The 27,276-nt window shown below is 42.5% G+C and overlaps 3 protein-coding genes and 1 long non-coding RNA gene across 5 annotated transcripts; 3 read left to right on the top strand and 1 right to left on the bottom strand.

The window, feature by feature from the left end:
• The first annotated feature begins 359 nt into the window (after positions 1 to 359).
• On the top strand, positions 360 to 5,047 carry b3gat3 (beta-1,3-glucuronyltransferase 3 (glucuronosyltransferase I)). Its single transcript, XM_084003733.1, has 8 exons — positions 360 to 496; positions 806 to 913; positions 1,336 to 1,507; positions 1,614 to 1,797; positions 1,941 to 2,102; positions 2,220 to 2,306; positions 3,237 to 3,440; positions 3,956 to 5,047. Exons 2-8 carry the CDS (start codon positions 820 to 822, stop codon positions 4,052 to 4,054), a joined length of 1,002 nt encoding a protein of 333 aa, XP_083859859.1. The 5' UTR covers positions 360 to 496; positions 806 to 819; the 3' UTR covers positions 4,055 to 5,047.
• Positions 5,048 to 8,614: 3,567 nt separating this feature from the next.
• LOC311009508 (uncharacterized protein) lies at positions 8,615 to 13,997 on the top strand. Its single transcript, XM_084003736.1, has 3 exons — positions 8,615 to 8,690; positions 10,104 to 10,820; positions 12,251 to 13,997. Exons 2-3 carry the CDS (start codon positions 10,155 to 10,157, stop codon positions 12,404 to 12,406), a joined length of 822 nt encoding a protein of 273 aa, XP_083859862.1. The 5' UTR covers positions 8,615 to 8,690; positions 10,104 to 10,154; the 3' UTR covers positions 12,407 to 13,997.
• Positions 13,998 to 14,476: 479 nt separating this feature from the next.
• Positions 14,477 to 18,894, top strand: LOC311009512. Of its 2 annotated transcripts, none has more exons than XR_014596653.1 (13): positions 14,477 to 14,502; positions 15,011 to 15,041; positions 15,244 to 15,278; positions 15,886 to 15,932; positions 16,117 to 16,171; positions 16,362 to 16,403; positions 16,657 to 16,712; positions 17,220 to 17,266; positions 17,457 to 17,508; positions 17,928 to 17,980; positions 18,155 to 18,198; positions 18,393 to 18,482; positions 18,658 to 18,894. It is a non-coding gene; the product is annotated as an uncharacterized lncRNA (long non-coding RNA). The 2 variants fall into 2 exon arrangements; XR_014596654.1 differs by having other exon boundaries at positions 14,491 to 14,502; positions 15,011 to 15,106; positions 18,155 to 18,202; positions 18,401 to 18,482.
• Positions 18,895 to 20,485: 1,591 nt separating this feature from the next.
• arl2 (ADP-ribosylation factor-like 2) lies at positions 20,486 to 23,892 on the bottom strand. The gene is made up of 5 exons (XM_084003738.1): positions 23,705 to 23,892; positions 23,256 to 23,366; positions 22,320 to 22,482; positions 20,992 to 21,072; positions 20,486 to 20,899 (listed from the first exon to the last, which is right to left on the bottom strand). The coding sequence occupies exons 1-5, from the start codon at positions 23,851 to 23,853 to the stop codon at positions 20,765 to 20,767; spliced, it is 639 nt and encodes a 212-aa protein (XP_083859864.1). The 5' UTR covers positions 23,854 to 23,892; the 3' UTR covers positions 20,486 to 20,764.
• Positions 23,893 to 27,276: the final 3,384 nt, after the last annotated feature.

Raw genomic sequence — 27,276 nt, forward strand, 5'->3', positions numbered from 1 at the left:
GGAAATGAAAATACTTTATAATAAATAAGTGATCGTTTTACTATAGTATCGCATCATTTAGATTTACCGTGAGTTTTATACATTATTTTAAAACAAAAACTAGGTGTACATGGACTTCCGCAGTAATACCGCTCCCGTTTTCATGTATTGTATTAGAGAAATCACACCTTTTGAAAGGCAACGTTGAATTATATAGATATATTCAGAATAATATAGATTAATGTGTGTGTGTGTGTGTATTTTATATATATATAAAAATAGTATTTGTAGAAGTGACGCTCGTCCAGCTCTCACGCGGGGGGATGACTTGTGTCTGCGCACGTTCTGGGGGCTCCTTACTGCGCTGCACACTTACCGGAAGTTGTTGGTCTACCATCGCCGAGCCCAATGAATGGATGCTCTGATGCACTGAGGGTGCCTTTGCTCACATTGTCAACGATGACATGAACCGTCGTGCTTCCGTAGCATCGCTCCCGTCGTCCACGTCTTCCCGCCGGTAAGTACACGGAGCTGCTAGCGCTGCCAGCCGGTTATCCGGCTAACGGCGGCCAACAGGCATTTCTCACCAAGCATATCCACGTTAGCCGACTTTCTCGGGAAGAGCGTCATCCTCAGCTTTCACAGCTGGCCTCTAAACATTCAAGGTTATTATGGGATGTCGCTCCACAGATACACGTTGTGTTGCTGTTGAGTTAAAATCTCTAGGACACGAGACAGAAATCACAAACTGATAAAAGAATACAAATCATCATGGAGTAATGATATGTGACTAGTAATGTCCTCGTGTCATATCGTCACCCTGCAGCTGGTCAGGGTACCATGGCAACGAGGATGAAGCTGAAGCTGAAGACTGTGTTTGTGCTGTACTTCATGGTCTCCCTGCTGGGACTCGTCTATGCACTGATGCAGCTTGGTAAGTGGTGCTGCACAGACTCAATGGACGCTTTCACTTGTCATAGTCGGATCCCTTAAGTGGAACGCAGCCATCATTTATGTGAGATGTCCAAATGTCTGCTTGACACACTGATCCATCAGTGTAATGGCACAGAAACACATTATTCTTGCATCACAGATAGGACACACGCTTATCCTGAGCCTGGATAAAATCCTATATCATCTCATCGCAAATAAGGAGCCAGTTTTTAGCCACTGTTGCTGATTAGTCTCTCCCCATTGGTCCCCTGATATTGGACGACACTGATACTGACACGATGGCTGCCCTTAAAGTTGAGAGGTTAACAAAGACAAACATATAAACAAACAGCGATTATGTCTCAGTTGTACAGGCAGAGAACGTTTTCTTTTTGTACTTTAACCTTCCCAAACACTTGGCAGGTCAGCGCTGCGATTGCTCAGAGCACGATATGCCTAAAGACCGTACCATATCTCGGCTGCGGGGGGAGCTGCACCGTCTTCAGGAGCAGATGAAGAAGTTTGAGGCGACCAAACAACCACAGAAACAGCCAGCCAAGACCGCCATCTTTGTTATTACCCCAACATATGCAAGGTAGTCCAGTCAGGCTGGGGTCCTTACCTCATGTCCTCTATCCCCCTCTCAAACTGTCCCTTTCTCGTCACACACACACCTGGGATTTGTGTCCGTCCCCGTCCAGGCTGGTGCAGAAGGCTGAGCTGACTCGTCTGTCCCAGACCTTCCTCCACGTTCCTCAGCTCCACTGGATCGTTGTGGAGGACTCGCCACACAAGACGCCACTGGTGACCGACCTCCTGGTGAAGAGTGGCCTGACCTACACACACCTACACATGCCCACTGCCAGAGACCGCAAACTGCAGGAGGTGGGCAGAGACATGGCAGCCGTTTATGGAGGCTACATTTTTCTCTTTCTTAACTTTGATTCATATTTTTCAGTGTTGTTCCTTGTTTTAGTGTCAACAAAAGAGTTTGAACTTTTGGTTGAAATGCTCATTTCCCACCTCAGGGCGACCCCAGCTGGCTGAAGCCTCGTGGAGTTGAGCAGAGGAATGAGGGTCTACGGTGGCTCAGAGAGGACAGAAGGGCACAGCCAGGAGGAGACAACCAGCAGGGCGTGGTGTACTTTGCCGACGACGATAACACATACAGCCTGCAGATATTTGAAGAGGTAGGTGTTGGAGTGTGAACATCTTCATCTTGTTACTGATGACGATCAGTCCACAGCTGTGTGCTTTAAAATGCCATGATGGAAGGAGAAAAACCAAGTTCTCCTGTCTTGTGTCAGATGAGGAGCACCCAGCGGGTGTCAGTGTGGCCGGTGGGGCTGGTTGGAGGGATGAAGTATGAGAGGCCGGTGGTGGAGGGAGGAAAGGTTGGTGCTTTCTATCTTGTGGTTTGCTTTTGCTCGAAGACCAGAAATACTGCTAATGCTGACCAGAAAAACTAGATCTCATCTCACGTTTTTTGTGCGAATCCTATGACTGATAATGTCTTCTCAGAACCACTTCAATGAAATTATGATTTAATCGCAGGTCTTTTGATCTCGCTGCATACACTGTCCCATAAGAGCAGATATTAAACATACAGTTTTGAAGAATCTAATATAATAAGTGTCAGACATTGTGTCATTACATAGTTTGGCCCACAGAGTGCACTGCCTCCTACAAGAGCCACACAAAACAAGTATGTTACATTTTGGAATCTAGAAGAGTAAACTTAATAAACTACCTGGTCTAGGCCAGGTGGGAAACACCGGAGGGGCTGTAGCATTTTACACTGCATAAAGTAGAGTTGTGGTGAGTGGGACTTTCCCTTCTACTCTTACACTAAAAAGTTCAGTCTGCATGTATGTTTTCTCAGGTTCACTTTACTGAAATAGAGCAGCTCATACTGATGGAGAGGGAAACCAGTTAGAGGACTGGTGATGGTTTGAATGTGAGTTTAGAGGTCACGGGAGAGAAAGTAGTAAACGGTAAATCCTCTTCACGATGAATTAGGAAAATCATTACTAAACGTGTCTTAATAATAAAAGAACACTTATCCAAACAAATGATATAAATATTGGGACAATAAATGAAAAACCAATCAAATAAGCAGGCAACTCAGATAAATCAGGATATGCTTCCAATTCAAGTATGTGTTTAGACGAGACACTGACTTTACAAAATATGAATATCAGCCGATATATTGATATTGGAATTTCTTAAGTCCAAAATATTGGAATCGACCCTAAAAATCCAACATGGATCAGGCTCTTAATTATTCCCCTTGCTTTGTTTGTGTTGTCTGCTGGTTCTTCTAGGTGGTTCGCTTCCATACCGGCTGGCGTCCCAGCCGTCCCTTCCCCATAGACATGGCCGGCTTCGCTGTGTCCCTCAAACTGGTCTTGGCCAATCAAGAGGCCTGCTTCGATGGAGAGGCACCTATAGGCTTCCTGGAGAGCAGCTTCCTTCAGGGATTGGTCACCATGGACGAACTGGAGCCTAAAGCAGACAACTGCTCCAAAGTATGACCATTATTATTGAATTGTGATTCACAATATTATCCTGCTAAACATTACAAATATGCATAAAACTCTAAAAATGGCACTTAAGCATACTGGAATCCCTTTCCGTTTTGTTAAGTAACAAATAATTTCATTGCATCATCAATCTCTTTCAAGTCATGACTCGTGACGATATTTACAATTATCTAATATAATGGAAATTCACCATGATCAACTAATTCTATGTCATCCCATCCCTATGTGCTTAGTTGGAAAGAAAACTCTCTAAAATCTGTGTGTGTGTGTGTGTGTGTGTGTGTGTGTGTGTGTGTGTGTGTGTGTGTGTGTGTGTGTGTGTGTGTGTGTGTGTGTGTGTGTGTGTGTGTGTGTGTGTGTGTGTGGTGTGTGTGTGGTGTGTGTGTGGTGTGTGTGTGGTGTGTGTGTGTGTGTGTGTGTGTGTGTGTGTGTGTGTGTGTGTGTGTGGTGTGTGTGTGGTGTGTGTGTGGTGTGTGTGTGTGTGTGTGTGTGTGTTGTAGGTGCTGGTCTGGCACACACGGACAGAGAAACCCAAGATGAAGAGAGAGGAGGCTCTGCAGGCTCAGGGACTGGGTTCAGACCGAGCAGTGGAAGTCTGAGGAACACACACACACTGTAAGGCGTACAATGCTGTTTAATGCTGCACATGTCACTCTGCATTGTAAATGCTGTAAAACAATATCTGTTAGAGGTCCCATTTAAATGTATCTGGTCTTTGATTTCAGGTAGTACATGTATATATTGAGTGTATGTTAGTGTATGTATAAAGGTATTCTTAATAAGTGACTTTGTCCAGCAGTAGAGTGGAGGGCGACTCGATAGTTTTAAACTTTGGAACGCTATGCTGCATTTTTTCTTCAAGCTGGAGGAACACAGCGTCTAATTACCATTTGTAGGGTTTCACGTGTTGCAGCGTAACATTCCTGATGCCGTTTCAATATTACGGCTGACTGAGAGCAGGTCTGTTCCCTCTGCTTTGTTGGGGCTGATCTCTAACCAGCTTCTTCAACATCTTAGTACAGTTGCAACGGAGCACTTTATTCACGCATGGCTTTTATCTTTGCTTGATTAATGTCCGTAAATCTGTATATTTAGCTATATAGAAATTATTTTTTTTCATCAAAGGCATGATAATAATCTTTAACCTGTCTAATCCAAATGTCTGCATCGCTATCAAGTTAACAAGTTGTTTCTTTTTCATTTGTAATGTTTTTATAATATACTATATTCATAACATACAAAATCTGCATTTAAATGACATACAAATTAATTAAATAGTTGTTTGCCTTGTATTTGTACCCTGTGCTTCACACACAAGCGGTGCAACACACACAACAGAAAATACACACACCCTGTGTTACTTTAGTGTTAAAGCTCAGAACATAAATGCTGGTTTTCAATTGTGTCATCATTGTAGTTGGTATTTTTCAATGTATATTTTATGTGATGCTTTTAAAAACATAAGGCTTGTGGGATCCGCTTGAAAGCCCTGGATAATGGAACAATACTACTGAAACTGAAATAAATCCCTTATGCAGTGAAGAAAACATGCCGTCCATGTTACATTTCCACTCTGATGGCCAGAAAAAGACTTGAATTTCATTGGCAGGAAAACCCCTTCCTGTGTTCAATAGTGTGTTTAAAAAAAGTTTCTGATATCAATCCAACCATTCGAGCTGTGCTTGATTATTTTCCATGAGATCCTCAAGAATAACGAGCAGAATCCCATTCTACATGCTCCTCAGCTGCTGCTGTATCATACTGTACAAACTGCTCCTGCCTGCTTCAGTGTCATTAGTGCCTGTAAGTCAATTATCTACTGGTCTATTATGTATTTATTTATGTAATATTGTTCTTTACATTAAACAATGTGATAATATCTGTCCTTGGCCTTGAAAATAAACTGGATCATGTCAAATGTTTTTGTATTTTGGTCTTTTTTTTAACTTGTTTTTGAAAATTATTTTTAAACATTTTGAAACACATGGATGTTATATTTAGTCTAGATGCTGATATGTGATCAGTTGTCTTCATAAGACGCCTCCGTCTTGCAACACAATTTGGCTTCTGACCCCAACTAGAGAAACGCAGAGTGGACAAAGAAGTTTGTCTGTGCGGCTGCTTGCTTCATGTGATGACACGTCTGTTCTGAGTGAGTCAGATAAACTTAACAGGGTCACACTTTACTGTCTGCCTTCCCACTAACATCTCTCATTCTCTCTGCCTCTGATGTTTTTAGGTTTCATCAAACATCCAGGCAGTACCAAACCCCCAACCTGTTGCTGCTTGAAGGTCACCGTGGCAACCGGCTCTCGGCGTCCCGGTGGCGACAGCAATAAGCACCCACGTGGGCGGAGATTCTCTGAGCTCCAACACAGCTGAGGTGTTCGACAGTTGTGATTGACAGATGCTACGCCCTCTCAGCAGGGAAGTCGCCTGCTTGGTGACTATATATGGAGTGTTTTATATCTGTGAGTCACACACACGGCCATAGATAATACATAAGATGGAGGTGAGTAAAGAGCTGAAGTCATAGACACACAATGACTCACTAAGACACACACACACACACACACACACACACACACACACACACCTGTAGACCACCCGTGTCACTAGAAAGTAGTTTAACTGAAAACTTAAACTATCGTCATCTATACTGTCATGCTTTCACCCTTAAATCTGTGTGTGTGTGTGTGTGTGTGTGTACAAGAGGGTGTGAATACATCCTCAAGCTGACATGTATTTCGTTACCACACACAACACCTTGTCCCACCCAAATGTTGACCAAACATAAGGTAACGTTCAGAGACCAGCTGACTCATCTTATCTACACATACATGCTTCCATTCAGCTGCATGTGATCAAAAGATAGAGTCCTATTTTGGACACAGTTAAAAAAAGATGTATGTATTCATTATGGATGTTTTGCAGAGGAATGGGATGATATAGGTTTTTATTGAGGGTCGCAATAATAATAAACACAATAACTTGCTTGTAGTTCATTTCCATTATCGGGATCATCGTGAGAAAAAGCTTTCTGTTATTCACAAATAAAGATCCATTTGTGATGCAATAAATATTGTTTCTCAACAAAATGCATAAGCGTAGTTTGATGATTATCGGTCCTTTAAAATTAGAAAAATCCACATTTTAAGATGATGGTTACTCTATTTGAGAATCTCCTGTTCTGAAAAGGGAAATCAAGCTCCTTAAACTTGCATTCTCTCAGCAGGCCATCAGGGGGCGACTCCTCTCTGATTGTATAGAAGTCTATGAGTAAATGTTTCTACTTCTCTCTATCGTATACATGAGTTTATGGTCTCGATCTCTAGTTTCAAGTCTTCTTCAATCCAGCCTGATGTTCATTTAGTACATTATGGTCCATTTAGAGTCCAACAGACCAGAAAGCAGGGGACGATTTAGGGGGTGGGGCTACCATCGTAGCTATCATTGCAATTAGCTACTTAAGATTAAAACCAGCGTTGCCGTGATAACTAGCAAAACCGGTCCCCATGGAAACGGTGACATCACAGCTCCACTTGATCATGTGTATTATATTTGCAGTCAAATCGCAAAAGTCTACAAAGTTTCATCGCAAACTACTGGCCTGGCATGCATACTACAGAGTTTTAGGTACGTTTCTACGGATCCCTGTGCATGCGGATCGTTTTCAAAACAATGTCTAAACACAACGACATTTTTAAAAATGCAAAGGAAAAACTTTACCATTTTTAGAAAGACCGTTGTCATGGAAACGTAGCCTGAGTGTAGATGGTTGTTGATTTGTGTGGGAACTGATCTAAATGTTATGTCTTGAACCACCTCCTATACATTTTATTCATAGTGTCATATCGTAACAAAAGTGCACACTTTTCACATAGAGCATGTAAAGTTGACCTTGAATTATGAAGCTAACTTTGTTAGCAGCTTCACACCAGAATCCAGATGGATCCAGATCCAGTAAGGGTGCTGCTCTGCTGCTTGTGTTAGTCAGATCCACCCGTCGCTCCCCTGCAGTCACTGCAAAAAACAAGATGGATGACCGTCAAAATGCAGAACTTGAGGCTTCAAAACCGTATGTCACCTTGACTACATTTTTTGAGAGTTAAAAACATGTGCTGGTTAATATTTGTCTTTTAATATAAACATATGATGCAAAGCTTTTTCAATTCATATTTTTAAGAATTGTGAAAAAGATGTGCTGAGTGGGACATCTACATGAAAGTCGACAGTCATGCTAGTAGCTCTGTGAGGCTGTACTTAAGGGTTAACTTAGCATGCTAACATGCTCACAATGACTGCTAGCATGCTGTTGTTAAGCAGGTATAATGATTACCATGTCCACCATCTTTGTTTTAGCATGTTAGCATGCCAGAATTGTCGAATAGGCTCCTCATTTGGAATATATCTGCCGCAAGCTCACAGCTGTGTATATATTTGCTCCATAGATATTTTTCCGAGGATAAAGTTTTCAAAAAATGGGTACATTTTAGCAGAATGATTGAAAAAGGCAAAGAGGACCCCATTAATCGCTTCCTTCAGGGGGTTTGACATCAATGAAAGAGAAATGAATGAAGTGTTTCATACAGCTACAGCCATGAAGGCCTTTAGGTACATTTATATTGTCATTTTGCTTTGAATGTATATATATATATATATATATATATATATATATATATATATATATATATATATATATACTGTATATACACGTGGTTGTGTGTTGAAGGTGGTAAACACAGCCTTTGTGGTTAAAGTTGAACTGAATTCACATCTGTGACAGCTGAGGACTTTCACTGTTAAAGATTGATAGCTGGTGATATCAGAAAAAGATGTTTGGCTAGTCGAAATACTGATCCAGGCCTGTGTGTGTGTGTGTGTGTGTGTGTGTGTGTGTGGGGGGGGGGGGGGGGGGGGGGGGGGGGGTTAAATAAGAACTTTATCTCCAAGTTGATGTGTTAAGGATGTAAAGAAGTGTGTGCGGTAGAAAGACGAGACACACAAAGAGTCCTTGAGAGTGAGAGTGTTTGGATATGCATGTCCTTTTTGCGTGCGTGTGTGTGTGTGTGTGTGTGTTTGCTTTGGTGACGACAGAGCTGCAGGTCTGAGCAGAGGGAGTGTGTGACGCTGTGGTTAGGGGAGTAACTCGGGAGTTCAGTCATTCAGTCTCACACACAGGACGTATTGTTGCTCAGCGGGCTCACAACACACACAGAGGGAGAGGAACGTCAGGTAAGACTCTTTCTTATCCAAACATGTCTTGTCTTCCTACACTGTGACATTATTCTAATATATAAACAATCAGTTATGTGGTTGTAAGTGACTATATTTACACTTTCTTCTTACAATAAACAGCATGATGTTAAATGAATTGTTTCAGTCCTATTGTTTTTTTTCCTGCTTGCTGCTCTATTAATCACTTTATTTGCTTTGACTAAATTCTCAAAATACATATTCTTTGTCTTTGTCACGTCCAGCCTTCGTTTCCCTTTTTAGTTTCCTCATTTAACAAGTAATCTGGGCCAGGCTGGCAGATGCTGTGATTTTGGACCTTCACCTCTCGACCTGTTTGCTCTCCTTCTGAGAGACGGACAGACGAGGAGCTGCTCTCATGTCTGTGTTGGAGATATGAAGAACAAAAGCCAGTTAGCTTAGCTTAGCATAGAGACTAAAACCAGGGGGAACAGCTCTTTTACAGTTTTTACAGTTAAACAAGAAATAACCAGTGAGCTTTACTGGTGCTGATCTTTGCACAGAGCCATTCTCACTGTTTCCCTGTCTTTATGCTAAGCTAAGCTAATTGGCTGACATGAGAGTGGTATTTATTCTTGTCAACATTAGGAGTATTTCCCCAAACAGAACTATTCCTCCATAACTGTAAATAAGTTTTCACTTTCATGTGATTGTAGTGGAATATTCTGAAGGAAAGATGAAAAGTGAACTCCAATAGAGTGCTGTTTGTGCAGACTTGTTGCTTATGTAAGGTTGGATTGTGAAAGATTTAAAGGGTAATTAACACTGAATCAAACTAAATCAGGCATGTGACAGAAGGTGTTTTAGCCTTGTTGGCTGATGGAAAATAACCTGCGGTGACACCGATCCCACCATCTGTGAATTTGATCCTTTTCTCTCTTTTGTTACTGTGAACGAGAGATGATCAATAACAAGTCATTGATTTTGGCTGCTGTGGAGCGTCCAACCAGACAGCCGTGTCAAAGTCTGAACCAAGTCTGAGCCTGTGTGTGTGTGTGTGTGTGTGTCTTCAGTGGTAAGAACATTGTGTCTTTAGCGCTGACATTATCACAACCCTGATAACACTGACCTACGTACACAAACACACACACACACACACACACACACACACACACACACACACACACACACACACACACACACAAACACACACACACACACACACACACACACACACACACACACACACACAAACACACACACACACACACACACACACACACACACACACACACGCTATAAGAGATTTTCAGAGATACTTGTAGAGATCCTAAGGACTTGAGTGTACACAGATCAAACATGCAGGCATACCCATGACACTGACATCTCATCATACGAGTGCGGGTGAGGGTTATGTAATGACACTAATCTCTCTTGCCCCCTGTCTTTCAGCCGTGAAGCACGAAAGCAAAAAGAGTGAAACAACAACAAGAAAGATAAAAGATGGTGATTGGGAAGAACTCCAGGAAAAGCTCTACGCGGAGCTCCATCCGAGCCCCAAAGTTTCTGGACAAATCCAGCGGCTTCTACGGTCGCCTTGATGAGCCCGAGGCTGCTGGAGGAGAAGAGGAGGTGAAGGGAAACGATGTGGAGGAGAGGTGGAAGGGGACGGCGGTCGCCAACAGTGTGGTGCACATTTGTGGGGCAGATGAGCGAGAAGAAGTCGGGGCGTTTGACCTCAACGAAGGGATGATGGAAGACGACGGGGAAACCCTTCTCCAGAGGAAACCCAGCCGCCGCAGCAGCAGGTGGAGAAGAAGCTCCAGGAGGAAGCAGAAGGAGCAGAGAGCCGAGGAGGACGCTGCCCAGGATGAGAGGCCCGACCTGGGCACAGAGGCTCCAGCTGACCCACATGGCCTGGAGGACACCAGGCTCGTGATCGAGGTAGAGATGGACAACGTGAAAGGCGAAGAGAATGAGAAGGCAGGAAGAGCAAAGGAGCCCACGCTCATTCAATTCCCGATCCGGGAGGATGCAGACGACCAGGTCCTGATCCGAGACAAGAAGAGGGGGAGGAAAGAGGAAGGAAAGCAGGAGAGGGAGATGTTGAGGGAGCAAGAGGAGGGGTTGAAGGTGGTGAAGAGGAACGCGGTGAAGAATTACAGCAAAGTGAGAGAAAAAGACAAAGCTTTCTGTTGTTCTGTCAGGTTGTTATTGTCACGTTGCAAAAGACCTTTTCTTAACTTCTGCTTTCTGTAGCTCGAATTGCCATAAATTCAACGTCACGTTGAACTTTAAGGTTAAATAAGTGGTGGAACAACATCCTCCACATGCTGCACATGGGGCTATTAAACACCATGGAAACTATCACCTTAATAACACACTCCCAACAGGGTCAAGGTACAGCAGCCATCGGCGCATGCCACCAACTCATTAGGTAACTTCCTCTGATAGGAGATTTCCCTTACGTCACGTTTAACAACGTGAAAAAAGAAAGCTGGAACAGAGCTTTTTAGCTGTACGGGTACATGTACATGTCCCCACTTGATCCACCTGATCCACATGCTCCCAACAATGTCCTACTTCCTTTGAGACGCGTGCACAGAGGGGACATTCCTGCGCCTCCCTTATCGCGTCCGTTCATCAGGAACGAAGCATGGCGGTTGTTGACCCTCCTACTAGAACCACACCATAAAAACATTCCACTGCTGTTAACCAATCACCTCCCCCTCCCAGCCCGACCCTGAGTTTGTGTCAATAGTTCAGGGACCTGGAGATGTAAAATCATCCAAAACAAGAAAAGAACAAACTTAACTCGCTAACTCAAATGCTGTAACTGACCAACACTCATTTTTAAATCATAGCTAACATTTTTATATGGGTCCAATTTAGGATAACAACAGAGGTGTAAATAAATACGTAACAGTGAGAGAGTTGTAAATCACCTTTTACACGTCTTACTTCAGTTAATACTTAGCTATATATTTGTTTTATGGGATTGGCCAGTGTATTTATGATTCAACATGGGGTATGAATTCTCCTTCTGAATATAACATCCAGGTATTTACACCTCTGTTGGTGTCCTAAATTGGACCCATATAAAAATGTTAGCTATGATTTATTTATGTTGTTCGGTTTCTAGCTGTTAAACCAAGATATTAGCTAAAAGGTACACAACGTTAAGTTAGTTCATTTCTCGTTTTGGATGATTTTACATCTTCAGGTCCCTTAACTTGATTTTACACGCCTCCTTTTTTCCCTGGTTTTCTGGAAACAGGTGTAATGTTTTCACCCAAACAGATACTTTTCTATAATTCCACCTGTTTGTGTCCACTGAAGAGGCTTTTAGTCAGAACACAGCAGGTCAACATACCTGGACAATATAGTTGGCCCCAATAATGAATAAATATGAATAGATGGGGTTGAGCCTCTTCCAAAACTCTCATGAACATTAAACTCTCAGAATGTATTCTCTATTTTCCCTATGGTTAGTTCTAAACTACAACGACCTTTCCAGGAGAAATAAAAAATGATTAGGAGAATGGAGGAAGACCTGTCTGAACATGTATGCTAACCAGGACCCTTTTCTTCCCATGCAGGCCTTGGATCGAGCCTTTCGTCGCGGCTGGGAGGCCTTCATCACCAACCTCTACAGCGTCACGCTCACGCCCGTGACATCATCCTCAGCGCCATCGCCTTCACCGTCGCCAAAGAAGAAGCCGCTGCACAACTCCGTGTTGGCTGAGATGAAGTAGAACTGGCGAGAGACGTGGACAGCAACAGGAACCTCTTTCTAATGTTTAGTTGGTTGAAACCATGATCGTTGTGATCCTGCATGTATGACAGTTACCTCACTATCAGTGCTGATGTGAGTGACACATCAGAAACATGAACAAGTTCTGGAAGTCTCATCATCAAGTCGTCTCATCATCAAGTCGTCTCATCATGGTGCACATGGGGATTCAGTCCCACTGCTGGTTTACAGTGAAGCCTTTGGGACTGGTTTCTTCAGCTACTTCTGCTTTCCTTCCTTTGGATTCCTCCTGAACATATGAGCTCCTTACATCCCGTCCACTGTTAGAGCTTAGGAATAATCTTTCCATCATTTGGCACTATGAAACCGTAAAAGTGTTGATGTGCAACCAAAAGGAATGGGAATGTTCATAAGTGATGACTGTGATGGAGGACTTGGACATATTCACATTTTGATTTACTGCTGTCTGACAGCTGATCACCAATCATTAATGACGGGAGGACTACATTATTGATATATTTTTAAATAAATGTTAACAGAGTGAAATGGGAGAGCTTGTGAGTGTTTGACTGGCTCCCGGTGAGTTCTGGTGAAGGTGGTTTAACCTGAAGGGACAAGGCACCGAGAGTGAGGACCCAGATTATTTATAACCTGCTTCTAAATCAATAAATAAATGTGTTTTGATAGTTACCCTTACAGCTGCACACGTTTGTTATACATGTTTAGTTGTCTAAACCATCACTCCATGGCACTTTAAAGGTCAGGATAGTGTGAAAGAATCATCATTATATTAGTGATTCAAGAGGGTTTTCAATGTATTCATGATTGACCCTTGTTACAATGAAATATCCATCCATCCATCCATTGTCTACCGCTTATCCTGTATTCAGGGTCGCGGGGGGGCTGGAGCCGATCCCAGCTATCATTGGCGAAGGCAGGGTACACCCTGGACAGGACGCCAGTCTATCGCAGGGCACAAGGAAATATGTGAACAATAAACTTTGTGAAATAAACTATGTATCTGATTTCTATATGACCTCAAGTATCCTCTTACTGAATAGATGGGAAAACTCACATGTAATAATCTAAAACCAATTGTGAATTAGACAAACACCCTAATCAAAGCTTCTGATGTCATCAAGCATCAAGCAACAACTTATAAATAATATAAATGAAATCATGTAAAGAATATTTACTATACACACTTTGGATGGATGTGTGTGCTGAGGTCAGAGTCATTGTTATACGGATGATGATGAATCACAATGAATGAGACGTAAAGTACAGCATCACATCATCATTATGTCCTAGGAACTGTTGCCATGACACTACAAGCATTATGAAAGAGTGACCAATGAAAACACTCCAAACTCAAAGGTAACATTATTATATTCATATGTTAAAGTCGGTCTGTTTTGCTCTTCTGTGTCTGGTTGCAATTACCTGCCATGCATATTAGCCATTCAGCATACCAAGGATAGTTCAACATATCCTGGTGACATTTAAAGAAATATTTTATTATGTTCATAATTGAATGCCTGATTTTCTCTCTTGGAGCTGTAATAATCCAAATTCAACCAGAAATGTTTAATGTTTTAATGTAGAAATACACAGTTGACTTATTATCTTGTATAAAAACAACAAGTATAACATTAATGTAATTTCAATTTATACATGCGGCACTTATTTTAATTGCTGATTATTACTGTATTATGGTAAATAAATCTGGAATGAGGAAGAATATGTTGTCCAGCAGTGTGGCGTTCTTATTGTAGTTTTGGTATTTTTGCTGCCATCGTGCGGGTGTGAAAAATACTACCTTTCTTAACGGAAGTGACGTTGTAAAATAAACTCTGGTCAATTTATTGGACTTCAGCTGAAAGCCTGGACTTCTCTATCTACTGAGGGTCATAGTGGGTTTATCATTCACAGAACACTTCTCTTTATAGTTTAATTTCCCCCAAAGCTAAATGAAGCTCGTCGGAAGGCCAAAGACGGTTTCCGGTCTCAGTGCGGCGGGTGGGAGGAGCCTCTCCCCGGACATAAAAGGCAGACGGACCGTCTGTTCCGTCCATTTCCTCCTCTCTTCGGTCCGAGGTAAGAACCTGCATTCTGCGGTCTAGCACCCATTCATTTTCAGGCGTGTTACTTTTATTTAGTGATATTGTAAGCAAACTACATTGGAAAACCATTTCAATGGCAATGCTTTATCGTTTTAAACCTTTTTACAAGCTTTAATGGTGTTTTAGCGACCAGCTAATGTGAAGCTCTTAAGTTCAGCATCGACCACAATCCTCAACCATCCGGCAGTGAAGCACATTAATTTAATCCGATGAGTTTTATTAACAAACTTTCAACATGTATGCTAGATGCTGCATGTAGTATTTATTGGGCAAAGCGAGTAAAACTCGTGTGACGCGGTCTTCTAGTAATGGCGGTGCCAGCGGTGTCTCAATGATGAGAATTAACACAGACCTGTACTGAATGACTGTGATTGATTTGAATTATTCTGATGTGAGACATTACTGAGCACGTCGCGTGCAGCGGCCACGTGTTCGCCGTCCAGAAGGAATGTACCACTAAATCAAACGTGTTTGTCTTCTAGATGAAGGATCCAGGAAGAGATCGCTGCCAAGGTAACTAGTCTGCACCACGTGGTCCGTCGACACTGTTGGACAGTCGCATGACGCCTCGTGCTACAGTGATGTTCTATTGAACTCTCTCACTGATACCTTTGAGGACACTCTATATACAATTCTGAGTAGCATGAAGTGTTGGAAGGTGCACATGTAAAGTCGACTTGCATCTCATGACGTGTTTATTCCTTTTCTGGTTCAGGTGTGAGAAGAATGTGGCAGAACTCTCTAAATGAGGTAATTCAAACTTTGTGCCCAGATTCTCCAACTGCAGTAGTTCTGCTCCATGTGTTTGGCTCACTGGTGCTATGCTAACATTGTAGCATCTCCATCAATGCTAAACATTATCTAGACATAAATACAGCATCAATGTTCTTTGTACCAAAGACTGTAGTTTAGTTACGAGACATTTTTATTGCATCACAGATGAGATTTTTTTTTTTTTTTAATTGGCTGATCATAGTCTCCCTGCATGAAGAGTACATGCATTTAGTACCCCCCCCCCCCAAGTACTCGTGATATTTACAAAGATCCCCATGATGGAAATTCACAATGATCAACTTATTGATTTTTTTATTTAATGGTGATGGAATCCTGTCATTCATTAATATGAAGTGATCCTGTGGCTCATCAGGAGCTCATTGCTGCAGTGATGAAACAATGAACTCTCTCTAACTGAATCAGCCTTGAAGAAACCTCTTTACCAGATTCTGAGTAGCAATGAACTCCACTGCAACAGTCAAACGCAACTCTGGTTATATACGCACAATGTGATTCCATAATCTCATGTCTCATTGGATGCCGTTTGGACCATAACAAAGTCAAAACTTTCTTTTTCCTTCAGATGTTGGTGGCCCATCAAAGACCAGCCAGAATAAAGGACCTCGGCAGGTGAGTCGGACTGAAGCTAGAAGGAACTGTCAGATTCCACCAGGGTCATAACTGATGATTTTTCAGACAATCATATGGCTGATTATTTTTTTTTTTTATGCTAGTTTTAAAATCTGATACTCCTTGAACATGGTGGAGCTCAGATTTCCTCTCGGGTTATGACTAACGTGGAGTTTCTCTTTAGATCGGCCTGCACAGTCCACACGTTGACCTCTTGAAAGCAGCTGGGAAGTGCAGTGGTGAGTAAAGCATGGCTGTGTTTTAAGCCAACCAGTAGGGGGTGGATGTGATGATTTATTAATGACAAGCATATGCCTGATTCAGATGATGTCAGCCTTTTTCTCTGATCCCTCATCATTGAAACATGTGAAACATTGCCTTCCTCCTGCAGGTGATTGACTCCGATTGTTTGCTTTGTTTCTCTGCTAGGTAGGAGTTTGACAAGTGAGGATGTTGGCTGGATGTGAACATGTAAGTCTGATTGATCACAAGTGATCAGTAATGCCTCTCCTGCAGTCGATCTGGATGTTTTGGCTAATTGGCAACAGTATTAAGAGGCGCAGTGTTTCTGAACGTTTGAGAGGATGAAATGGGGTAAAACCCATCACACACCTGGACGACTAATGTCACATGGCAGCTTGTCACCAAAGCACTGATCAAACAGCTGATTCTTAATATGCAGTGTTGTTGTTGTTGGACTTTAAAGTACTGGTTTCCCTTGCAGAGCCTTGGAACTGTTGAAGACTCTTGTGGACTGTTGAAGAGGAGCCACGTCTCATGGTAACCTTCCTCCCTTATGCTGTGTTCACGCAAACGCAAAGCACATTTCCCACGTGACTAGATACAAAGTTGATATGATCCTAAGGATGTCTGCATCGAGTCTCTGACACCGAGCTCGTATTGGTAGAGACAAAGTGTAAATGTGTAGACGTCATACTGGCTGGCACAAACGCTGCTGCGTGATCCTCTGGATCACGTTGCAAAGTGATGCAGCTACAATGTTGGAATACCAGTTACACCACACTGAGCTTGGCGTTTGGTGTGAACACACGTTTATGTCCAAGTTGCAGTTCCAATGATGATGATACTTAGCTCACTTTGACCCGATGTGAAACGACATGAACTTCTGAGCAACTGCAACTTTGACTTCTGTTCAACTTAAATTCCGGATTGCATTCTGACATTGTTGCTGCAACAGTCACTCTGCATCCCGCTCAGTAGTATGATCTAGCAAATATTTGTTGAGAGTCAAAATGGAGATAAAGTAGTTTCTCTTGCTTCCACCAGATGGTTCACGGCCTTCTCTCAGCTCCATGACTGTCTTCTCCTGCAAGGTAAGACATCAAAGCTTTGGTGCCGCTGTACAAAGTTCCCACATCCGCTGAAAATGATGAGATATATTTGGAATCTCGTTCGTCTGAACTGCTGTTGAGAAATTAAATATCTGACATTGGTGAAGGTCAATGGTGAATAATGTCAAAGTTTTACCATTTCATGCTCAACCTTGAATGTACTGTATTACAGGTACCTGGTTTTGGAATATGCGGCAACTTCTCAAGGACCAGTCTTTGCCCAGGTGAGGGAGTCCTTGAGCTATTTACTGTCAGTCATGTTGGTGATGTGCTAATGCTAGACACGCAGGCTGAAGGTTCATGGACTGTAATTTACAGCCAGAAGCGTTTGTTTCCTTCATGATGACACCTGCACATGTCTTACGCCTTGGTTCAATACCAGAACCTGTAAAGGTGGACCCACTGGTGTTACCTTGGCAACAAGGGGAAGACCTGTTGGGGTTACCAACAGTCTGAATGGAAACGTATCACTGTAAAACATGTCTGACAATGAGATGTGGGGGAATGCAGGATTTAGAAGATGAACTAAAAATAGGGCTAGTGTTACTAAATTAACTGAAAACCAACCTGATCACATTCCTCAACGGTAACACTGCACCAGCAGCCGGGTGGTTGTGTGACCATGTTTCCTTCTGTTTCAAAGGTTGACCAACACGGCTGAATAAAAGGTCATCAGGATGGGTCAACATGTCAATGGTAGGTATCTGTGATTACTTGTGACTCTTAAACAGAAGTGATGAGTTTCTTATTACCGCCCCAGTCTGAGAATTCATGACTGATTGGTACCCCTCTGATCCCACCTGGATGAAACCTTAAACATTCACGACTCCAAACGGTGGATTTGTAAATGATAACCATTCTATCCTTCAGGTCCATGCAGCCTGACGGCATCTCGTAGTCCTGTTCTCATGTTGGTGAGTATTGGTTTACATTGTACTGAAGTTTGAATAGACTTGCTCTCAAATGTCTAAGAAATGATGACTTTCTTATTACCGCCCCAGTCTGACAATTCATGACTGATTGGTTACCACTCTGATCACACAATCGTCTAAGACTGTTGTTCATGTGACTCAAACTGGATCAACTCAAATCTTTTCCCTTGTTGCAGGTTTGAAGTCGGTAACTGCGTTGGTGTCGGGACAGCAGCCACCTGATCTTCAGAGTCGAGCTGCGTCTGCTGCCTGCTTTGGAGTTTATCGTAAGAACATCACTTGACCTACAAATGAAACGGTTTCTGTAGAAATGATGACTTTCTTATTACCGCCCCAGTCTGAGAATTCATGACTGATTGGTTACCACTCTGATCAAAATGATTACTGTAACTGAAATGAGCTTATTGCCACCTGTTTCTAAGAGGTCGTCTTCCTCTGCAGGATTATGGTGTCGTAACAGAGTCGCCTGCTGCCAACACAACTCCTGCAATCAAGTTTCCCAACCCCTCAAGGATGCTTCGGACAATGTGTTGATGTGCACCAGAGAGCAGCAGGGGATCCTCCTGCAGCCAGACCAGCACTGCTGTCCTTCATAGGTTGCAATGACTTGCTCTGCTTGCTTCGATGCTTACCCGGCATGGGATAACTGGCACATTTCAAATAAAGCTTCATGAAAAACATTGTCTGCTGCTATTGTGTGACTGCTATTAAATCAAACTATTACTGGTTCAGATAGTCTTGGAAAATTGTGAAGGAATATTTGCTCAAATGTGAGAACTTGGAACTGAAATGCATTCAATGTCTAGCAGTACAAAAAACTACTGAACTGCTGCCTTCAAGCAAAACCATGTAAAAGACATGGCATTAAAGTGGTGGTTCGGAGTTAAATGGACCCTAGGTCATTTCAACCAAGACCTCCAGCCAAACACCCCCTCGGAAGCATTTTTAGCGATGGTCAGCAGTGGTCAAGATAGGGCGATCAGCCGAACGGCTTCGTAATGGCGCGATGGTACTTACAGTATATCTCGTAAATGTCCCCACTAATGCATGGAATGTTACCAAACTTCTGCAGTAGTACACATAGGGTCTGTACTCACAAAACGAGGCATTTGAAAGTTTGAGTACATCGGGAGTTTATTTAAAAAAACAACACTTGTCTGATTAGCTTCTACTGCTAAAGCTACGCTGTTTGCGTAGACGGCAACGTGTTTACACAGCTTCTTCTTCGTTGGTGTATAATGGCAGTCGGCGTATACCCAGCTGTTTCCGTGACGCGAGTTTCACGCGAGAGTGAAAAGATTTCGCTTAATTTTTTTTTTTTTAATAAATGCTTATTATCAGGTCGACAAGCATTTATAAAAAATCGGCGAAACTTTTTCATACACTGGCGTGAAACTCGCGTCACGGAAACAACTGCTAGTGATTGAGGAGAAGATGACGGCGGCAGCAGAGTCGGACTCTACATTCGCGATCGCGAGATGGGCATACGCTGCACTTTTGGAAAAGCGTGAAAGCCGGTCACACCGAGGATCAACAGCTGAGGGGCGGCGGCGAGGAGGCGGAGGCTCCGATTCTCCCTGTCGGGTTTGGACCGCTTTTATGTCCGCGTCATAACGCTTTTGGTGCGAGTTTTAAACAGTAGTTTACTTCAAAACGCGAGCGTCAGACGCTGTCAGAGCGTTTATGAACAGTGTTTTAGAGCTCCCCTAAATGTCTCAGGTAGGCCTTCAGGTAATTTCGCAGCATAACACAGCACCTTCCGGGTCATTAAAAAAAGAAGCAGGCTACGGCAAATCTGGAATGAAAAATGGCACCGAATCCCATTCATGAACACAATATCTAATATCAGTTAACGAGTCGTTTTCCGTTTTTAAAACGAATAACGGGATAGGCTACGAGTCATTTTCCGAGTCATATCATCAAGTAATATTGTAATTGAACTAATTACTTTGAAATGACAGTAACAAGTAATAAATAATGCATTACGCTTTTGAAGTAACTTGCCCCACACTGCTTCTACTTCTACTACTACTACTACTACTACTACTACTACTACTACTAATTGAGGACTTCCAGTCAGGATTTAGAGTACATCGTAGTACAGAGACAGCTCTGGTGAAAATCACAAATGACATTCTAATTGCTTCTGACAAAGGACTGGTTTCTGTACTTGTCCTGCTAGATCTTAGTGCTGCGTTTGACACCATTAACCAAGATGTGGGCTCAACTTTATGCAGGAGTTTACATGAGGATTTCAATTAGAAGTCAGTTCCAGAATTTTCAATAGTTCTTTATATCAACATGAGTGAAGCACAAATCAGCTGACATCAAAGTATAGAACTGGGAATGAACTGCCAAATGATGTCATTACATAAAATAATCAGTAAACTGAAAGTTTCGGTGCAAATTCAGGATTTTGACACACGGATTCTTTATGAAGTATAATCCAGAAACCAGATGTGATTCCTGTAAGTGGACGGGAAGATGTCTGGTCCCTGATACTTCAGATCCATGTTGTCCAATAGTGAGCCTGCTGTTTAAATCACACTTAGTCAATAGTGAAAATCCTGGCAGCGATATCATCCAATAACCAGTCCACTCCAGCCAACAGACTCTCTCCTGTTACTGCACTGCAGCCCATGATGCACCAGTGATGACTTTTGATGTCATCAAGGCCCAGCGCCTGCAAGGGAACACACATTGTGATGTACAATAATTCAATACTCTGACATGAAGCATTTAAGGCAGCAACAGTGAAAAGCAGGCTCATCTCACCTCACATATGGCCTCTTTAGACATGGCTCCTGGTAAGTCTTGTTTGTTGGCGAACACAAGCAGTGTTGCACCAGCTAACCTCTGCATGGAGGAATGGACAAACGCAACTACTGACATTGACATGATGACAGTAATTAAACAAGTATAACATTTTGGAGAAGGGGTTGTAGCCGATTCCGTGGTCTGTCCAGGGACCATGGTCTCTGGCACGGACCAGTGGTCACAACCACTAGGGGCGCTAAAGACACTGGTCCCGACCAGCTCCTCAGTGATCTGCCCTGTGGTACCTGTGGTCTGTGAAGCAGCTTTAGTATTTTCTCCCCTTTACACTCGTTTTGGCAGCACTGTCAGCTGGATAAATGTCAGAGATCATAATCTTTTGTCTATAAAATAGAATTATTATGATTAATATTGTTATTATTATTGATTATGAAGATCGGTGTGGTTGGGACCAGCTGGTCTCTGGCACGGCCAGTGGTCACAACCACTAGGGGCGCTAAAGACACTGGTCTGTCTTGTGGTCCTTGTCATCTGCCTGTTGTCTTACCGAGTGGTCTTTGGAGTAGTTGTACATTTAATACACCTTCTCCCTTTTCTCATTGTGTTGGCAACACTGTGCTGAATCAATGTAAAAATAATTATTTTGTCTGACAAATATTTTTACTATCAATAGAAATCATAACGGAATAGAAATAACTTTGTCCCCGAGGGGAAATTTGCCTTGGGCACAGTGCTATATTTGTTGCTTCACAGAAACAACCCAAAAAACAATTATAAAAACATCTCAAAATATGGAACACAATACATTTTAACAGTTTAGTTGTTCAACAGCTTGGTTGAAGTCAGGAAAAATGATAACTTCAGTCAGTATGATTTCTATTGATAGTAAAAATATTTGTAATGAATTTTTACATTGATTCAGCACAGTGTTGCCAACACAATGAGAAAAGGGAGAAGGTGTATTAAATGTACAACTACTCCAAAGACCACTCGGTAAGACAACAGGCAGATGACAAGGACCACAAGACAGACCAGTGTCTTTAGCGCCCCTAGTGGTTGTGACCACTGGTCCGTGCCATAGAGCTACTGGTCGCGATCACTGAGGAGCTGGTCGGGACCAGTGTCTTTAGCGCCCCTAGTGGTTGTGACCACTGGCCGTGCCAGAGACCATGGTCCCTGGACAGACCACGGAATCGGCTACAACCCCTGCTGACATTTTGGCTCCTTTGTGGCTCAATAAATGGAATTAATCACAGATGGTAAATAAAACGACCTGTGATTAAGCGCTACTGTGTAGTAGCAGTATTACTGTGTATGCAGGCATTTACCTCCTCCAGCAGCAGTGTACTGAGCTCCTGTCTGCAGTCCTCCAGCCTGAGTCTGTCTGCGCTGTCCACCACCCACACCAGCCCGTCTGTGCTCTCAAAGTAGTTCCTCCAGTAGGAGCGCAGTGACTTCTGACCCCCTACATCCCAGATATTCAATTTAAACCTGGAAAACAGAATGAGGAATGTGATGCAAGACTGGAAAAAACAGTCCTCAGTTACGTGTAGAGGTTCAACTAATGTGGCTGTCAGTCTATAACTCAGTTGCTGTGTCATAAGAGTGAATTATGGGAATTTGCAAGATAAATACAAACCACTGATTGCACTTCATGTGTTACAAACATTTTAGGAAATGAGTTTAAGCTTTTCACAACAGATATTTTGACTTGCTAAAGTGGGAAACGCACAGGTGTTTAACAACATTTATGGCACTGTTCCATACCAAGTAGACCCTCCATCGATTAAGGAAGAACTCCCTAAAAGACCCTTTAAACAGGGAACTAAAGGAAGAATAATCAGGGAGACATTGAGGAGGGCCCTCTATCAGGATTGATCAATAGATGTCATGTGTACAGAATAAACAACAAAAATGACAGTCAAACAGTCAATCCATATGACAGAAATTATACATCTAATCAGCGCAGTACTAGCAGTAGCAACAGAAATAATAGTATAAGATGATTGCTACTAGTAACAGCAGCAGTAGACATAATGTAGTAACAGTAAAGCAGAAATACTTTTCCAACAGGGACAAAGAAGACGTTTCACTAAATGTCCTCTATCAAAATGCCAATACGGGAAGCCGGTGCAGAATGTGTTGTGTGCACTAGATGTGCTCGTAGCTAAGACATAGTGTGTGTGTGTGTGTGTGTGTGTGTGTGTGTGTGTGTGTGTGTGTGTGTGTGTGTGTGTGTGTGTGTGTGTGTGTGTGTGTGTTACCCTCGGTGCTCCAGTGTTTTGATGTTGAAGCCCAGCGTCGGGGAGATGGTGCTGACGTCTTCCCCGTTAAACTTCTTCAGGATGGTGGTCTTCCCCGCGTTGTCCAGACCTCTGCGCGAGCCACGTTCAGGAAGAAACGCTCACACGTCACTATTCAACATCCCACGTCACTTTTCAACATCATAGTTCATGTCATTGATGACGGTTTAACGGTCTCCGTCTCATTCACCCAGGTTTATTTAACCAATAGGACGAAAGAACTAGCAGGCTAACTTTAGCATGATTCAGCACGACATGCGCGAAACACACCTCACGAGCACAAACAGCTACCGTGTTTTATCCAACATGCACTGATATCAACTCTGTCATGTTAACGCCACGGATACAACCCAAACAACTGGTACAAGCTGCTGCTTTGTTTCCAGCTAAACTAGTACCAAACAGGATACAACATCAGCAGCCTCATCTCCCGCTCCTTCTGCTTCATCTTCTTTAAAATCGTCAGCAAACCCATCGCGACGGTGTCCCACTCAGCTGCAGTCTCAATACATGTGCTACTTTGACGGATGTATAGTTTTGTGTGAAAGATATTTAGCATTAGCAGTATTGCGAACCAGGAAGACGCTGTAAAGCTAATCCCGCCTCACACAGACACCAATTGGACAGTTGGGCAAAAAGCGAACGTTGATTGGTTGTTGGAGACGTTGGGCGCTGCTTGATTGGTCAGTAAGTATTTTAGGTGTGCCCGTGGTGTAGATGTGCGGCGCGTTTGTATGGCGCCACTGTGTGTTTTCCTAATTCATAAAAATGGGAATCACAGGGTTTCATCAATAATACTTTTTACTTCCACAGTATCAGAGAATAGTATTGAAACGCTGGAAATTCATCTCGTAGAACATAAAAATTAATTTAACATAAAAAACATGTACCTTCATCAGTTAAGTGCGGTAATATCTGACCATTACCAAGCAAGTATATCAATTTTTATAAAATAATCCAGTTTAATAATACATCTTATGTTGGCCAGATAGTTTGAGAATTCAGGTTTATGGATAAGTGATATTTACCTTTGCATTTTATGCCTAGTTAAGTGAATCATATCTCTATGAGCTATTCATCGATAATAAGCACTGATACCAAATTAACACAAATCTGAAATAGGTTTATTGAGGATTACTTTTCACATCAGGCTAAATCATTTATTGTGGTTATCAATGTTAACAATTTCAGTAAAAACAATTATAGTTGTTGTGTTGGGCTACATTTTTAACTTTGTTAAGAAGAGATTCAGCCATATTCAATTAATAGGCTCGTTAGAGATGAACTGCTCCTCGCCTGGAAAGTCAACGAGAGCAGGCGGCAGCAGTAGGCGGCGGAGCCTAAAAGCTGCGTTCCAGTCGGACACATTAGGCTCGTTGGAGATGAGCCAGGCCTGCACAGAATCGCGATCAGGAGCTCTGAAGTATATCCATCCTGTGAACAGGGAATGATGTCCAAGACCTTGGACCTTTAGAACCACGGCTCCACAAGAGTTGAAACCCACCACAGTGGTCCAGTTGTGGAAAGTTAAACTGTAGCTGATCGGAAAACTTAGATGCACTACAGCATCTATCTGAGGGGAAAAACAAAACAGTATTATAACCAATTTGGGGGTACATTTTAAATACGTGTGCTTTAATACAACACCTTGGACAAGTCTGAGTGTCTCTACTTAGCAAACAAGGTCCTCCTGTGAAGTCAGGTGCATACCCCCTATACAGGATGATATTCACTTGCTAGGAGCATTGATGCCTGGCGCACCTCCTCTGGTGCCCTCAAGTTAGCTCGCTGACCAATCTTTGACATTTTAAACAGCACAACTGACATATACAATACAGACTGTAAACCTACTTGGGAATATGATTTTCCTTTCTCCTAATCCTGCCCTTTCAAGTGCACTGTTCTGTCTTTTTGCCAAACAGAAGAAAAGGTGTGTGTATGTTGTCCGTCTCAGTTTTTTGGTATTGATGGCTGGTGGGGCTGACCTCCTTGGTACACCTCGTGCTGGGTAAGGACTGAACAGCCTCCAAAGCTCAGCTGGAAGAAATATGGAAGAAGAAAAAAAGTATACGAGAAATTTAATTCATGATGATGTCATAATTTGCGTTTCAGGCGTAATCCACCCTGGGACCTGGTTGCAGAAAAGTGCACCGGATCCGTCTGGACGGTTGGTCCAAACGCACAAGACTTATGTGTTTTCACCAAAAAATCGGTTTCGTGTGGACGGGTCCTCAGGGGGAGGAATTTGTCCTCCGCAGAAGATTTTTAAGAGAGTAGTCTTTTCCTGTATTCTGGTACCTGTTAAAAGGTCGTTTGATAGGCACTTTTAACTGCCTATACAAGCATGAGACATGTACAACTTATTAATTGTAATGACAATTGTGTTATAATAATTGTTATTATAAATTATAATAATAAATTCGTCATGAGGAAGTGTTGGCACCAGTTAATATATAAAAAGCTAGAAGTAGCCTACAGAAATGGATTGGTAACAGTATACAGTATTTATACAACAGTATGCATAGAGACGTCCACACAGTGCAACAGGCAACGTTGACCAGACTTACAGGATGTTTGTAACGTTCTTTTTTGGTGTGTGCAGCGGCATTGGCTGTGATTGGTCCGCTAACTACATCCGCTGGAGACCGCTATCCGGTTTCCACTCATAAACACCGCCATTTAAACTTAATAAGCTACTTTTATTGTTTGCACCTCGTTTTATTGTTTGCACCTTGTCGCTTTTGCACAAAGAAATAAAACACCAAGTTCTGAAAAATTGTGGATGTTTAAAGCCGGAAAGTAAACAAATAGGCTATAATGAGGCTAACGACGATATACGTCAAGAGTCTCGGTCGGTCGGTCATTCTTTACAAAAAACATAGCACCCTTTACCGGTGTGGCGTTGAATTGCATTTCGACACGTAAACCCAACGCAGAACCATCACGGTGTCCAAGCAACTGCATGGCCGTTGCGTGGCCGTTGCATGATCACTACGCGGAAGCATAATCAGGCCTTAGTTAAGGTTTAAGGTTTCACTGCGCGTAGTGGCGCGTAGTGACGCACAGCTGACATCAACTGACGACAAACTAAGAAGTATTTTAGCTGACAGACCTTTGACCAACCTGAAGTGTATAACACTGGTATAACTGTCCACAGTGTCCACCTGCTCTGGACATTAATAATTTCATTCAAACCCTCACTTTTTGATTTTCCAGCTGAAAACATAAATAGAAATCCATGACTTCAAGGCTATATCGGGATATTTATGCATTTTCTCCTCAGTTTAATCATCAACAATGAATCCTAACTCAAACATCAAACATAGACATTATTTTTATATGAGAGGGTCACAATGTTGTACAAGCGCTGCAACCTGTTGCACATTGGAAATCACTGAGCCGAATAATCCAGAGAAAGTGTCGGTGGAATCAGCTCATCCAGCAGATTCCAGATCGTTTTTCATAGATTTGAATGCAAACTATTTCTAGAAATGTGTTTGCAGCTGCTTTGACTGTGACTTTTAAGAGTTTGTGGTGACAATTTATATTTCAGGATGTGAGTATTTTCTTCCAGAAAGTCCTTTTATGGCGAAAACATTGATGATATTTTCATTTTTAAATGCAATAAAAGCTTAAAGTTGTCTTTGTTACTGTCCTTAGACTGTTGGGCGCTTCACCTGGACCTCTGTCCTCCTGCCAGACGCCGACCCCCGCATCAACCCCAGGCTGATTCTGAGGAGGGTCCCGGCTCCACCCTCCTCCAGCAGCTCCTGCAGGAGCTCAACACCCAGGTTTTCCCCTCCCAAACCTTTTCCACAGGTTCCCCTCCTACCCTCTTCTCTCACTCCTCTTCCTCTCCAAGCTCCTCTCTTAAAGGAGTCATCACCTGGTTTTATACGTATCCAGCCCCCCTTGGATCGCTTTGGATCAATTCGTAAAACTTATTAGAAAAAAAAAAAAAAATTTTAATCAAACATTGAGC

This window comes from Eutrigla gurnardus (genome assembly GCF_963514095.1).
Source record: "Eutrigla gurnardus genome assembly, chromosome: 23".
Lineage (NCBI taxonomy): Eukaryota > Metazoa > Chordata > Actinopteri > Perciformes > Triglidae > Eutrigla > Eutrigla gurnardus.